The sequence below is a fragment of the Amia ocellicauda genome, chromosome 18 (assembly GCF_036373705.1).
Source record: "Amia ocellicauda isolate fAmiCal2 chromosome 18, fAmiCal2.hap1, whole genome shotgun sequence".
Taxonomy (NCBI): Eukaryota; Metazoa; Chordata; class Actinopteri; order Amiiformes; family Amiidae; genus Amia; species Amia ocellicauda.
The window spans coordinates 10560952-10577011 of NC_089867.1; the positions used below are offsets into that span (position 1 = coordinate 10560952).

Below are 16060 nucleotides of genomic sequence, written 5' to 3' on the forward strand. Positions count from 1 at the left end.
AAATGATCAGTCTATAATTTTAATGGTAGGTGTATTTTAGCAGTGAGAGACAGAATAACAACAAAAAAATCCAGAAAAACGCATTTCAAAAAAGTTATAAATTGATTTGCATGTTAATGAGGGAAATAAGTATTTGACCCCTTCAACTTAGTACTTGATGGCAAAACCCTTGTTGGCAATCACAGAGGTCAGACGTTTCTTGTAGTTGGCCACCAGGTTTGCACACATCTCAGGAGGGATTTTGTCCCACTCCTCTTTGCAGATCCTCTCCAAGTCATTAAGGTTTCGAGGCTGACGTTTGGCAACTCGAACCTTCAGCTCCCTCCACAGATTTTCTATGGGATTAAGGTCTGGAGACTGGCTAGGCCACTCCAGGACCTTAATGTGCTTCTTCTTGAGCCACTCCTTTGTTGCCTTGGCTGTGTGTTTTGGGTCACTGGCCTCCTCCTCCAAACACGGCGAGATGAGTTGATGCCAAAGAGCTCGATTTTGGTCTCATCTGACCACAACACTTTCACCCAGTTCTCCTCTGAATCATTCAGATGTTCATTGGCAAACTTCAGACGGGCCTGTACATGTGCTTTCTTGAGCAGGGGGACCTTGCGGGCGCTGCAGGATTTCAGTCCTTCACGGCGTAGTGTGTTACCAATTGTTTTCTTGGTGACTATGGTCCCAGCTGCCTTGAGATCATTAACAAGATCCTCCCGTGTAGTTCTGGGCTGATTCCTTACTGTTCTCATGATCATTGAAACTCCACGAGGTGAGATCTTGCATGGAGCCCCAGACCGAGGGAGACAGTTATTTTGTGTTTCTTCCATTTGCGAATAATCGCACCAACTGTTGTCACCTTCTCACCAAGCTGCTTGGCGATGGTCTTGTAGTCCATTCCAGCCTTGTGTAGGTCTACAATCTTGTCCCTTACATCCTTGGACAGCTCCTTGGTCTTGGCCATGGTGGAGAGTTTGGAATCTGATTGATTGATTGCTTCTGTGGACAGGTGTCTTTTATACAGGTAACGAGCTGAGATTAGGAGCTCTCCCTTTAAGATAGTGCTCCTAATCTCAGCTCGTTACCTGTATAAAAGACACCTGGGAGCCAGAAATTGTGCTGATTGATAGGGGATCAAATACTTATTTCACTCATTAACATGCAAATCAATTTATAACTTTTTTGAAATGCGTTTGTATGGATTTTTTTGTTGTTATTCTGTCTGTCACTGTTAAAATACACCTACCATTAAAATTATAGACTAATCATTTCTTTGTCAGTGGGCAAAGGTACAAAATCAGCAGGGGATCAAATACTTTTTTCCCTCACTGTATAAGTTGAGAAATACTTTATTAACTATGCTTTACACATTGGAGGATTTAAAAAGTGTTTTGAAGAGTCCCTTTTTTTATAAATGCATACATGTGATTTAGGCTACACTACTTACTGAATATGTATTTACAGATCCACAAGATGCATTCATTCCTGGATTACATTATGGGTGGATGCCAGATCCAGTTTACAGTAAGGAAACATGACTTTTCATTTTGTTTTAATGTGTTCTTTCAGGTGTTACATTATAAGAACAGACTTGTTTTTTGTATATTAAACTAAAATAGTTGTGTGTGCATTTAATCTCTCACATGAAATCTAACATAATTGTATTCAAAATGCATTTCATGATTATATAGATAATTTGTATTGCATTTGTAAACATTTGATACCAATACACTGTAATTCACACACACATATACAAGTTTTAAGCAGTGCTTTAAATAAATAAAGAATATTCCCTCTTTTGCATATCTTCCTGTATATACACATGTAGGATAGATATCACATACAAACACTATTAGCTTCACAAATAACATAAAGAAAATAGATCATCAAAAAGTAAATCCTATTATGTAGGACTACAGCTTGTAAGTTAATAACTAACACTAATGAAGGTAGTTTAATAATTTAATATCTTATTTGAAATATACAGTGTTGATACAAAAAAGTACCCTTGTACACACTTTTCCTAAGTCTTAATAATGTTAGTGTATATTAGAGCCTCTTGCCCTGACAAGATAAGACTGTGTGCTAGTGTTTGACAAGCAAGGTTTTTGCAAAGAAAATTGGCAATTATTTTTTAATAATTGAAAGGAAAAAACATAATGGTATTTCTTTTAATATACTGACATTACGCTGTTAACACACCTGCTCATTAGCTTGTTGAACATGAAATGGTTCATTATCTCCACTATAGGACAAAAAAACATTAAAAAATTTTTTACATTAAAAGCATTAATTTGAAATTATACTGGCATCGGGCAAGATAAGCCATCTCTACCCCCATACAAACACAGTGTTTTACTAGCTAGCAACGCATAAATAATTAACAGTCAACATGAACTCCAGAGGTCTGTCTATTTAAACGCTATTATCTTTCCCTGAATTCATTTTATGGGATTAAATTTAAGTCTGTTATATTAATCTCAATGTAAATACGGAGATGGAAGAACACATTACGGAATTACTAGCTGAAGATGAGGAAGTGCTTAATTCATGCGGTAATTATCAGATGGTGTTATTAAAGATGAATGCCTTTTGTTAGACTCAGGAGTAGGCCTACATTAGGTGTAATTTGTGGTATATTCCCCAGTTTTTACCATTTGTCTTTCTAGGTAGCTATTGATTTTACAGCGTCAAACGGAGATCCGCGAAATAGCTGCTCTTTGCACTACATTCACCCGTATCAGCCTAATGAGTATCTAAAGGCCTTGGTTGCTGTAGGGGAGATCTGCCAAGATTATGACAGGTAAGTTTCAACTCAACTCAACCACAACCACAATAAATACATTATTTACTCATTCCATCCTCTTTTTATATATTTGTTCCTGGTCGATGACATATCTGCAAACAGAATTTCTGATCCTGCTTCACGTACGAAGGACAGATTGTTATCTATGCACTTAATCCCCATGACAGACACATCTCTATACTCTGCTGGTAACTAGAACTGATTTGTTCATAGATTTTAGAAATGATAAAAAAAAAACAGTGACATGGCTGAAAAAATTAAATCTGTTATCTCGTTATTTCCCTTCTCTGTACCTCTGGCGTGGCGGTGGTAAGGTTTCAGATGCTTTGCACTGAAATACATGTTAACACAGTTTGGTATGGCTATCATGAGCCAGGAGCAGATCCTGTGTTTCCTCTGTGCTAAAAGAGAGAAACAAACAAAAAAAGTAGACCATGGATGATGCCGATCTGTGCAGGTTCATGAGCCTGCAGTAAAAAGGTGGGAAATAAAGCAACACTACTGATAATTTCGCTGAACAGAACGGTTGCCTATGAAGAGACAGAGAACGAGAAGCGACTGTTTTGTTTTTTTACTTCTCTGCTGGGAACGCTCCTGTGTTTCAGGCAATTAACCACCTGGGGAAAAGGAAGTTGGGTCTTCAAAGAAACACAAACTTATTGTTTTAAATTCTTCCTGAGAGTGGAACCATTCTTTATTAAATAATGTTGTGAACATTTATTTGTATGGACTGAGCAAGAGTTCAACCATTTGCATTACAAAGGATCTGTTAGGTGAAATAATGACCAGACTGTGCCAGCCCTGCAAACAAGGATGGAGCTAATTAAGAATCTGTATGAATATAGAATATAGAATTCTATAGAATTGATTGAATCTAAACCTGGTGAAACATAGATATACTTTGATGGGTGCATTAGTGTGACTGCTGTATTACCCATTCATTTCTTACATGGATCCTGGTTCTTTGTTTGGGTAGCTAGAAGAATCATTATTTCCTGTGTTTATCTGTAGTATGTTACACAGATCTCTCCAGCAGTAGCCCAGCAACAGAGCGCCCCGTTTCCTTCAAACACCATTTAGTGCTCATGACAGCTTGACATGTATTTCTGTAATGTTAAGAAACTATAATGGTGTTGGTGACTTGGCAGACATCACATTGGCTTCCGCATCCAAAGGTCAAAAGTCTATATCCTAATGGGGTTACTGGGAGAAATCTGATTAGACCAGGGGAAAACGCTCAATGTTTTGTTTTCTTGTCATCTTTCTAGATATTCTCCAGCAATGTATTCTAAACTGATCACTTCAAAGCATTATTGTGTTGTTTTATCGCCATGACCAGAGGCACGAATCATTTTGGAAGAGCAGAATTACTGTATATAGTTTCTCGATGGCTAGGAGTGTTTCTGTACTTCCCCAAGGTTTGATTTATAGATACAGAGTTCTGCATTTAAAGTAATGTGTAGCCTTGAGTAGTCATTGTACACAAACAGTGCCCTTGCCCACCCATCTTCCCCTCTGTGGAGTGGATCTTTCCTCATAACAGAAGGGTATGAGGTGTACAGCAGGACTGGAATTTACACCGTACATTTCTGCTGAGTCAGTACATCTGTATCACCCCTGGCTTAATTTCCTATTTGTTATGTGGATAAATCTATGAGAATGACCTTGACTTTGGCTGAGAATAGCTTCAGCTACATCTGAAATTGATCCTCAAGTCACATCTCTGTTGGGTCAATGTAAGATGGTGGTTCTGGTTCAGACCAACGATTTGTATGATGTGAGGTCAGCTGTAAACACTGATCTAAATCGCCAGGTCACAAAAGATGAGGTGAGCATTGGATTCAAATTGGGGAAGACTGTAGTCCTCTTGTTAGGCTCGTGTTATGGAGAACAAACAGAGAACAAATCATATAATATTTTAGTTAGGTAAAGTTCAAGATTAATAAAAAAAACACACTAGTCATTTATAAATGAATTTTCTTTCATACCGTTGATTTATTTTTCTTTACTATTATTTAAAACTAATGCTATAATATATATGAAAGGGAAAAAAAAACTGGTTTTATTTTGATAGTACTGTTCTTTTAAAATCACACTATTATGTCCATTGTCCAAACAGAAGTATTTATTTACTCATTCAAAGTTTTCAGCAATGCAAAATCATGATTTGTTTGACTTTAGCCATCAATGTTTTCTTCTCTGAAAATAGCATCAGGAAAATGACCTGCCATTCATAAATATATATAGTATATATAGAACATGGAGGAAATCAATACTTAACTACAGGTGGCAGAGTGTAGAGATTTTCCAGACTAACGATACACAGTTATTGATTTTTTTTTTTTTTTTTAATTCCTTCCCAGAATATTTGCAAAACACACTGTATGAACGAGAGTCTTTGATGTCCATCCTCAGGTCACAACCAAATTAGACACGAATTCTTTAAAATCAATAGACAAGGCCAGAAATAATAATAATAATATATTTTCAATATATTCTTTATGTTGTAATTGTCCATTTATTGTGTTTGCTGTTGTAAACCAGAATGGGTTTATGCTGCCATCTGTCATAGGCAATTTGTAAAATGTCAAAGGCATCGAGTTTATCAGTACAGTAACAGTAAACAGACCTGTACTGATCAAAGACCATAATGCACAATTTCCCTTGCCAGAGTATACACATTAGGGAGTATTAATAACTCCACTGAGTTTAGAAATTCATCACATGTATAAACCCTAATCCCACACTTATCCTGTAACCACATGTGATTAACAGCAGAACTGCATACTGTATTCATGTGTTATTCCTGTGGTATTCATACATCAATTCATACAGAATTTGTGCCCATTATTGTAAAATGTGACCAATTAAGACAATGATATGACTCATTTGGCTTCATTGTCAAGTATAATTAAAAATAATAATGTAACGTATAACCTCTTACATCTGACCAAAAGTGTATTCTGTGGGGAGACAGAACTACACCCAACGGTAATGTGACCATAAGGAATCAGAGTAATTGAGAGATCAATGCATTGAATTTTGTAATTACCCGACAGCACACTTGATGTATATATGTATGTTTTTTGTGTTGTACAATCTGCATTAACTAGAAACAGATCTGCTTTTATGTTATCACACTATAACACCTGTTGGAGTCAGTTATATGTTTCCTTCTTTTCAAATTTAGTGACAAAATGTTTCCCGCCTTTGGTTTCGGAGCACGAATACCACCCGACTTTAAGGTAAAGAATTTAGCTGGAAGACTTCAAATATATGTATTTTGCAAACTTCCATGGCACACATGCAATTAGAAAATGTGACAATGCTGAGTTGAATTCAGAAATCACAGGTATCTAAACATGTGAATTAGCATTTTATATACAAAACCCCCCCACTGCTTTTAGCTGGATTGAAATGTTTTGTCCTGATGTAAATGATTATTAGCCATTCTGCACAGTTACTGGGTTCAACCAAAATGAAACTCAGTGGAACATTATATCTTAATAACTTTGTAGACAATCTTTTTACGCATAAATTGATGCTATCAATTTTATAGAGCCTTTGTTCTTTGTGTTTGTAATGAACTTATTTTCCCATAATCAGTACGATTTTCTTTTTCAAAGGTCTCTCATGATTTTGCTGTAAACTTTAATGAAGACAACCCAGAATGTGCCGGTAAGATTTGTTTTGTGTTAATGGCTTACATTAATACTGCTGCTGGAAGCTTTTATATAAAAGACTTTGCTGTGACATTAGTTCTGTTGGTTGATGGTCTTATTTTGTATTGCTTATCTCCAGTATTACTTGAATCCATTCAACCTATTTATTTCAGTTCAACCCTTAATAACCATGGCAGTGGTTCATTTAAGTGCCCCTTTTAAGTGTGAGAACTTATTTCTACTCGTTGAATTTTCAAACTATAGATGTGAACGATCTATTATTTTAATGTTCAAATCACAAAATTAATCTTGATGAAAAAATAATACAAATGTTTTTTTTTGTCTTATAGTACTGTACCGTGCCTGTTTGGTGTGCATGGTATTCTTATGTGTATTACTTATAATAAAGTCAAAGAAATCATGGGGAAGAGGAAAAATTAATTCTTCCTACTACTGGCAATGATAGTATATACTACTAACTAACATTTCTTCAGTCCTGCTTTGAGATTAAAGAGTGAACAGCAGGTTTTCAGAACTAAGCATTAGCGGGACTATTACTGTATTAGGAAAGGCTAGTAAATATAGTAATACATTAGAATTAGATTTCCTTTCCTAAATGTTGTAAAATGTGGAAATCAATATTGAGTTTTACAGTTGATGTATCTATATTTAATAAAAAGAAACAACCCCCCCAATTAAAAAATAAACAAATTATAATTAAAATGTAAGTTATTTATTTAAATTATATAAGAACCTTATATGTTCACATTATGTGTATGAAGTGTCCTCTTCTAGTAACATAATTTAAAAACACATATACAGCTTAAGGCTCTAACATTTAATGTTTACCACAGCTAAACCACAACCTTACAATAATGTTCAGAAATGTTGTCACAATGTTGTGTGTTAGGAAACCTTATAACATTCTTGTCATATTGTTTATTTGTATGGCTTTTATTGCTATGTTGTGACAACACACACCTATTCATTGTAACTCAGTATTTCACATTGTTGCATTGCTTTGGGTGCAGTGTGTTTTCTCATTGCCACTTTCTTTGAACTTCTTCCTGAGAAAACTGATGTAACACCAATCACTTTGTGTGAAGTAAACTACTGTGCAGTGGGCTAACGTTGTGTTTTGAATATGATCTGGAAGGACACTGGCAAGCCGCAGTGCTGTGGTAATGGTGCAATGGAATAGTGGCAGCAATATTGTGAGAACAGTCTGTCACAGCAAATACACAATGAGAGTGCCTATCCCAAACCTGCTGTTAATTTACAGGAGTTGTATTTTTACAGGCTACTCCTTTACATATGTTGGCAAAGAATGTTTATTTTTTATTTTTTATAATGCTTAATGAATTATTGAAACAATCAATTAATGCTGGTGGGTTAAATTGAAATAAGCCTCCGAATGGTGTGAAGGACCTTGTTACTGAATGTAAACACACAGTATCTTGGAAGCATCACAGGAGAGCAACAGAGTGAAATCACACCGGGGATTATCTAAACCTTTCCTGATAATAGACTTTAAGAATACAGATTCAGCTAAAGCCTGGATTAAATCACAACTTTGACCCAATAGCTGAAAGCAAATTGCTAAATAATTACTTGTTGGAAGATGCTTTTGTTGTGGTGCTTTTTTCCAAATTTTTGAAGCTTCTCCTCAATAGAAACCTGCCATCAGGGTTTATCATTTGCCATTTGTGGATGGTTCAAAAATGTGATTGAATATTGGGTGAGAAATGTTACGGAAAAGGGATAAAGTTTGTATGCTTTGTTTAAGAAACATCCAAGAACATATTGACAGTACAAAGATGATTTGAGTGAGATTTCTGTAAGATACTTTAGTTGAGAAAAATGGAGCAAAAACCACAAGCATTTAAAAAATGAATATGGGGTGTGGTGTTGATTTTAAATTGTGTTTGGACATTGAGAAAGTTCATCTTCAGGTCACAGAAATTGCATTTGCTTCAATTTGATTTTCCAAATGGACACTTTAATGAGAGCCCAGTTCTGCAATAGTCAGAGCTCTAAGACTTGCATGGCAAAGGTCTGTCAGCAAATTCAAATGAATAGAAAGATTATTAAATCTAAGTCATTAAGAGGCTGATGGTATTGGAATACAAGAAACATAATGATTAATATTCTTTCATAAGTCACATGATTATATTTGTTAATATCAAATGTATTATTTCCTTTGTTATTTGTTTAAACAATATACCTGCCAGGCTGCCACTGTGTTTTTACTCAACTAGCATATTGATAGTATTGTTTTCATGACACCACGATTCAGTCCAGATAAATATTACAATTATGAAACCTTGTTTATAATATGGGAGTTTATGCTTTGCAATATGTGGTTGTTTTATTCACAGTATGATCAGCACCTTATGCCTTTTGTGTGTACATTTCGAAGTAGACTTTTAATTTAATTTCACTCAGAAGAACAGAATACATCAACCTTTGAAATGTTTAGTTTTGACTGAAGTTCAAAAATACTAGGGCAAGGTTTGCTGACTTTTTCAAGGTGAGTTTTGCTAAATTGTGGACTAATCTGATAGTCTGTTTTCACTTAGAGACACTTAGGATCAATACACTGTAACCTGGGTAAAGCACAATTGCAGTTTCCTTTCATTAAACTTTAATGTGCCTGTAAAATATACTTCCTCAGTTTGATTAATGATTTTGACATTAGGAAGCACTGTATTTCAGTTATGAAGTAGAGCCATAAGAGGAAAACTGCAAATATATGTCATAAAGACTTTTGTACATAAGCTAAAGATATTGTGTTATTGTGAATCATAGTAATACATAAACAAATTAATAAATAAAATATTAAATTCCTATAAATCTGGTATTTTTTATCTTATTTTGATGAAAAACTATAAAGTAACATATTTGTTCTTTGTTATTAATAAAAAATATCAATATAAGAAAGAAAGGAAGAAAAACAACACACAAAATGTATTGAATTGTGGTAGGTTCAAACATATAAATGTTAATGGTGGTACAGTGAGAGAAATCATAATCTAGTGATATTATGCAACAGCTCCCTTTAGAGGTACAATGCCAATTGATTTATTTACTGATTCCAAGTATCGAGCAAAGATCATTGTAAAAAGAGTGCATTGAGGGATCATAGAGATTCAAACTCTTAAACAATCTATTCAATCAGAAAGCATCAAAACCCTTTTAGTAATCTTCTACAATAAAAACGTTCTACGTTTCTGTAGACATTAAGTCAATGAATATGCTGCTTAGAACCAGTCCAAAGAAACATTTGTCTAGTAGCGGGTTTTCCATGTATATGTCATGTACTCAAAACATTGTGCTTGAGTCCAATCAAATTTGGCACTCTACATTATTAGGTTTCTATTGTAAAGAGTGTATTTTACCCAACATTATGCAAATGACTTGTAACTGCGGGAGCTTAATTTTCAAATTAGACGTAAATAGTGCCCTCCTGTTATTTCCTCATGCAGCTTATAAAATGTCATTTCCATGTACAGTAGAGTTTGAGTGAAACTAATGAAGCACATTTTTAACCACATACAATAAAGCTGTTCATGTGTGTAGCCTAGTGATTAAATAATGATTTTAACTGCACTTCCCCGCATTGTGCACCAATTGTCATTAGTAGAAAGGAATGCCGTTAATAGTTAGTAATAATTATACTTAAATTAAACCATGAGTTATTATCCCAAGGATATATATTAAAACTGCTGAAACAAACAATCACATATTACTCTGGGTGGAAACCGGTAGAGACATCAGATAATAGGTTGTCCAGATTGGAAGCAGTGGTTGCGTTGCCTTGTGTGTTCTGTTGTTGTTCTTATCTAATGTATGGAGTGTGTTAGTGGAGAACAGAGTGCCCACTTCACTGTGTAGGCCGGACAACTTCAGTTGTTGAGTACAGGGTGAGGAGTTGGAAACAATGGTTATTTGCTTTCCATAGATGTTTCTCTCTTGTTCAGAGATGGTGCAAAACATATAATCTGTAACTGCTAGAACAAATGGAGGCCAAAAACAAGGGAATTAAATTGAATATTTAAACATCTCACTTACTCTTTGTGTTTAAATTTAGTGCACTGACAATAAGGCTATTTTGACACAGTTGCAGAGCAGTGCAGTGCATGTAACTTTTGTGTACACTGTTTATGCAGACTAAGCTATTACATCAGGATGTGCAGCATTTAGGCCTATGTGGGTACTGGCAGACAAGGACCACAATTAAATAAATAAGCCACTCACATTAGCATGGATTTATGGACTTGAAAGGAATGATAGGGCTTTGAAAAGCGGATTCTTGAAGTAGAATATTAAAATGTGTGGGATGTCTCATGCATAGATGCTAATGCTGCAATTTATCTACAGTATTCCCTGGCCATTTGGTAGTTCTATGGTTGTGGTTTTTTCAATTTCCAGCGCTGCCCCAGACATCATTGTACTCCGAGGAATCAACTGTTGATTGCCTTAGCAGTCTTTAGAAAAATCATCATCCCCACGAGGAGCCATTATTCTGCCTCATGTTACGGTAAACCAACAATGTAACAGGAGTTCTTGGGGACAAAGATTTGCAGATTGATCCGCTGAATAGCAGATATCCACGCCATGCTGCCATGCATTTACAGCCCAGTCCTGCCAAGCCATTCCCTTTCTCTCAACTCTCCTGCAGTGCTATGATTTTTCTGGCCTGTCCAGAATGTGAGAGAAAGGCAGCTGTTATCAGTTGAAGGACAAAGCTGAAAATGTAAAATAAAACGGTACTTCTATCCATGCACCTCCTTCTGTATTTAAATATCCTTCATCTCTCACTGTTCCTGCGACTTATGGATCCAGAAAGATTGTAATGAATTCTACTGACAGACACATGCGTACACACGTGTTATGGTAGACATCATCCATTATCCATTTTAAAAGTCATGTATGATGCATTTCTGTGGTGGTTATCTCCAATGTAGACCAAGCAGGGAGATTTATGTTAAGGATTTTAAAATAAAAATACTATAGTCACAGTTTAACGCAGAAACATTCTCATTGGCCTCAGGGAAGCGACTGACAAACATCTTTGGACAGATGCATATGGCACCAATCTATGCAGTGTAGTCTCAGAGGGAGAAGCCAGCAAAAGAAATTGAATGCAATCTGGTGTCTGTAACAACAATGTGCTTGAAATGGGATAGTAGCCCTCTGGTAGATGATCATTGCAGAGTAAAATTTGTAAGAAGGAATACTGTACAGCCATTAAATTAAAGAGTTGTACAGAGTTGTAAATAATTGTATGCACAACCATAATAGTTGAAGGTGTAGTGTTGGTAACACTTATTGTTTGTACCTAAAACTGCTTAATTTTCTTCTCAATAAATAATACAATCATATATTTAGTATATTTTGTGTATCTTTAGCCTTTTTAGTTAATTTAAAACATTTTCTTAGTATGAAACAGTCAAACAAGTATCCTGAGAGTAACTGTAGATTATTGTAAAAATCTACACACACACAAACACGTCAAGAAGGGCTTTTGTCTGAAACGTTCTGTAACAAATTATTATGCAAGCTATGCAATTGTCTGGGGATAACATGACGAATTGCAAAATTCAGTTATTCCCTTTGTTCAGAGCTGACCATTGATCATTGCCTGGGTCAATTCTAAGGTTTGAAACAATGGCCAATACCAATTAAACTCTTTACATAAACTGAATAAATCTTTCTGTTTGCGTTCTCTTTGTTCCTAGTACTCAACCTCATCCACTTTGGATGGGGTCCCCCTTTCCATTGCCGTCTAGTGACTAAGTTTTGAATGAATTTAACCCAAAACTGACATTTTAAATATATTAGGTAATTTCACAAACGTCTGCCTGGACTGATGGGGGGGAGGGTCTGCAATTAACCTGTTTTGTCCTTCACAAACACAGCAGTCCATTCATACAACAATAAGCTTATGGCATTGGCCATTGGAACGAGTGGCATGCAAATCAGTCATATGTGTCATGAATGATATAGTTTAGTGTTGTGTGCGATAGATTGAATACTGCTCTTGTAAATTAGTCCTTGTTATAGGGGAGGACATGTTCCCGTGTTCAGTTTTTATACTAGAGTCTGTACATTTCATTCTGTGCATAACACACAAACAAACACGTTCGCAAGATGTCTGTTCCGAGATTAAAAAAAACACTTGACAACAAATGTAATGACAATTTCTTTGAATAACAAAGTGAAAAGCCTAGTCAAATGTAAAATGTATGCAGAAAACTTTACCGTGTCTTACTCTAAATCTCTTTAATAATGCATTTCCAAGGCTTTCATGGGCTGTCTATACCAATATTAATGTTTGAACCTCCCAGCTATACTTGCATTTTAATACTTTGTATTTAATTAATATTTCATATTCTGAAGTATTTTCTCGTTTATAAAGGAGATGCACAGTGAGCTTTGGCATTGTTATGTGCTGATGCTAATTAAGGATTTTTATATGATTAAGCTTGCAGTTCATGTAATTAACAATAAAAAAGCTCATGAAAATTGTAATAACTAACAGGACTAGTGACTAAATTATGAATGCATTTGTCCCCAAAATAGACTATTTAAATATATTAGGTGATTTCATAAAGTTTTGTTTAGAGCTCTATGAAATCTGTTTTATGACTTTTGTCATACTTTTTCATCATACGGTCATTTTGAAATGAAACCATAGCAGTCATTAATTTCTTGTACAAAAAAGATTCCTTATGTCATTAGATGTTGTCAAGCCCAAAATGTTAATGGGAATTTGTATTATAAAAAATGTAATCATTGTATTATTGCATCGTATTATTATTCACCATATATTGAGAAATAACAGGAGAATCTTTTTAATTTGTAAAGGTTGTGTTGGTTAGACACGCTTGAAAATATAAAAATGTTTTGTAAATGCTTGTGTCTCTTATGTAGATATTTACTTTGCAGGCTCTGGTAGTGTTTTTTTTCTATATTCGTGATGTGACATTTGATAAAGATTTTGTGACTTTCCTAGGGATTTTCATCCCTGCATTCAAGCTGTATTCTTGGCCACAATGTGCCACCATTTGTTCTGTATGGAGGATTGGTTCAGAATCGGGTTTAAGAGTGGAATCCACATAGGCCAGCGCTCTGATCCAACCAGATTGTCTGAAGCCATTCAATTAGGCTTTGATTATCCTTTGATGACTACAACATCATCAAAGACATCTGGCCTCAGATTGATTATTGCCTACAGATATCTTCATTATCATGTTAGTATTTGGAAGTGAAGCTCTTCTGCACTTTGCGGCTATAAAGAAGAACCTTTTTTATTATGTTGGCTGAATTCAACCTGAATGGGTGATTTGCTAGCTGAAGCACTAACTTTTTAAATAATTTATGAACACAAATGATGTGAAGTGATGTGAAAAGGATGACATCTTGAACTCTCTTTTAACATATATATGTGTGTGTGTGTGTGTGTGTGTGCATATGTGTGTCAAGTAGAGAGATGATGTTTGAGAGTGTAACAGTTTGAAACTTCATAGATCAATTTAAAAACACCAGCTTAGTCTGGGGCTTTAAATACTATGATTCGGACAACAAAGTTGAAATTAAATTCCTTTAATTACATTTTTTTTAATGACTTTAAATAGTAGATATCCTTGTGTGATTCACAATTTCCTGTTGGACAATATAAAAATGTGTATTGTTGTTTTTCCAAGGTATACAAGGCGTTGTTGAAGCATATCAGAACTGCCTTCCAAAGATTCAGCTCTATGGACCAACAAATATTGCTCCAATTATCCAGAAAGTAGCCAACTCAGCTTCAGAAGAGATGCACACAAAGGAGGCCATGGTAAAACTAAGTCCGAAAAAAGACTGAATTTCTAGTTAATATTGAACCATACTGAAAACTGTCTTCTTACCAGACTATCATAATTGCATGTACTATGATGCAAAACATAAATATAATGACAGGCTTGATGGAACAATACTTGTAGAAATCTTAATGATGACTGACATTTTTATGATACGCATTTTTGGGTGAGAAATAGCACTTCATTTGACATTTGATTGATAAGTTATAGAAAGTCAGTTAACTAGTTCATAGAATATACCTGAAACATTCATTTATGACCCTGAAAAGAGAGGGTAATCAAACTCCTGTCATTGGTTTCGACTTTCTTCAGTAGATGAGCACTATTCGATCACTGTTAAGGGTTGTGCTGCTGAGAAAAGTCCATTCCACATTCCCCTTCCTGACAAGATGCTCCCTCTCCCAACAGCAATACTTCATCCTGCTGATCCTGACAGACGGAGTGATCACAGACATGGCCGACACCAGGGAGGCGATTGTACACGCTTCCCACCTCCCCATGTCTGTCATCATCGTGGGAGTGGGCAACGCTGACTTCAGCGACATGCAGATGCTTGATGGAGATGATGGCATCCTCAGATCCCCCAAGGGAGAACCCGTCCTACGAGACATTGTGCAGTTTGTGCCATTTCGGAACTTCAAGCATGTGAGTTCGGTCTTCTTATCATTTGTTCCCATTATACCAACGCAGTTGCGCCTTCAGAAGAAATATCATGGCACTAAATGTTCTCTCTGTTAATTTGATGAGACCTAATAACTCAATATAAATGTATTCACTGCTAATTAATGGATGTCCTATTAAACAATAATAAAACAATAATTTCCCAATAAGATGACATGAGAGGTCCAGGAGCAATAAGTCAGAGAGATCCTGTGTTGATGCAGTCCAGTACTCTTTAGTAAAGGGGAAGCCGAAGGGGCTGCCAAGAAATGAAACCGCTTGCAACAAGAGAATACACAACCGGCTTAGTCAGGATTCTTACTTGAATCTCGTTACAGCACTGTAGTGAACCCATTTCACTTTCAAATCCAGAATCATTCATGCTTTCTGATACTGTACCCTAGTTATCTTTTTTTGTCTTCATGAGAAACTAAGCCACCTTTAACCAAACTAAACCAAGCTTCTAAACTCTAGAGCAATGTGTTCACTGTGTCTTTAGAATGCATCAAAACAGTATCCACCACCATATTGTATCCAGCAATTGCAGCATTTTGTCCTACAAAATCCAATCTTACACAAATACATGTAATTAGTATGCTGAAACGCCGGCCCATTGGAATTTGTTTCTGCGACTGCTGTAGGACGTTAGCATTTTATCAATACCTTGGCAAGACTATTCTTAAAATGAATAGCGCAGTCCTTAGAGAATAGAACAGTATTACAAATGTATATGTATAAAAAACTAATTTTTAATAGTGAACATTTTTAACAGCCAGGAAAAAGAACACAAAAACGTTGCACCTCTTGGATTCAGTGGAATTTATAATATGTAGTTCTAACAAAACACCCACACATTATCGTGACTTCGGCAACCAAGTTCAGATTTATTTTACATGATTATAAAAGTCTGTTTTCCCTTGTCCCTCGTTTCAGATTGAATTTGCACCCATTTGAACTCAAAGGCATTACATTTGATTCTGAGAGCACCAACACTGCCTGAGTTTGATAAAAAAAAAAGAGGAGAAGGACTGTTTCATGTGTTCCCTTCTGGTCATTTTTTATTATTTACTTAATTCATC

At 35.6% G+C, this 16060-nt stretch overlaps 1 protein-coding gene across 1 annotated transcript in view; it reads left to right on the forward strand.

The window, feature by feature from the left end:
* Positions 1 to 16060, forward strand: part of LOC136713884 (copine-4) — an 88250-nt gene that overhangs the window by 68127 nt on the left and 4063 nt on the right. The window contains exons 10-15 of the mRNA XM_066691117.1: positions 1453 to 1512; positions 2658 to 2791; positions 5985 to 6039; positions 6421 to 6472; positions 14166 to 14299; positions 14730 to 14966. Of these exons, the coding sequence (XP_066547214.1) occupies positions 1453 to 1512; positions 2658 to 2791; positions 5985 to 6039; positions 6421 to 6472; positions 14166 to 14299; positions 14730 to 14966 (672 nt within the window). The remainder of the gene's footprint in view (positions 1 to 1452; positions 1513 to 2657; positions 2792 to 5984; positions 6040 to 6420; positions 6473 to 14165; positions 14300 to 14729; positions 14967 to 16060) is intronic.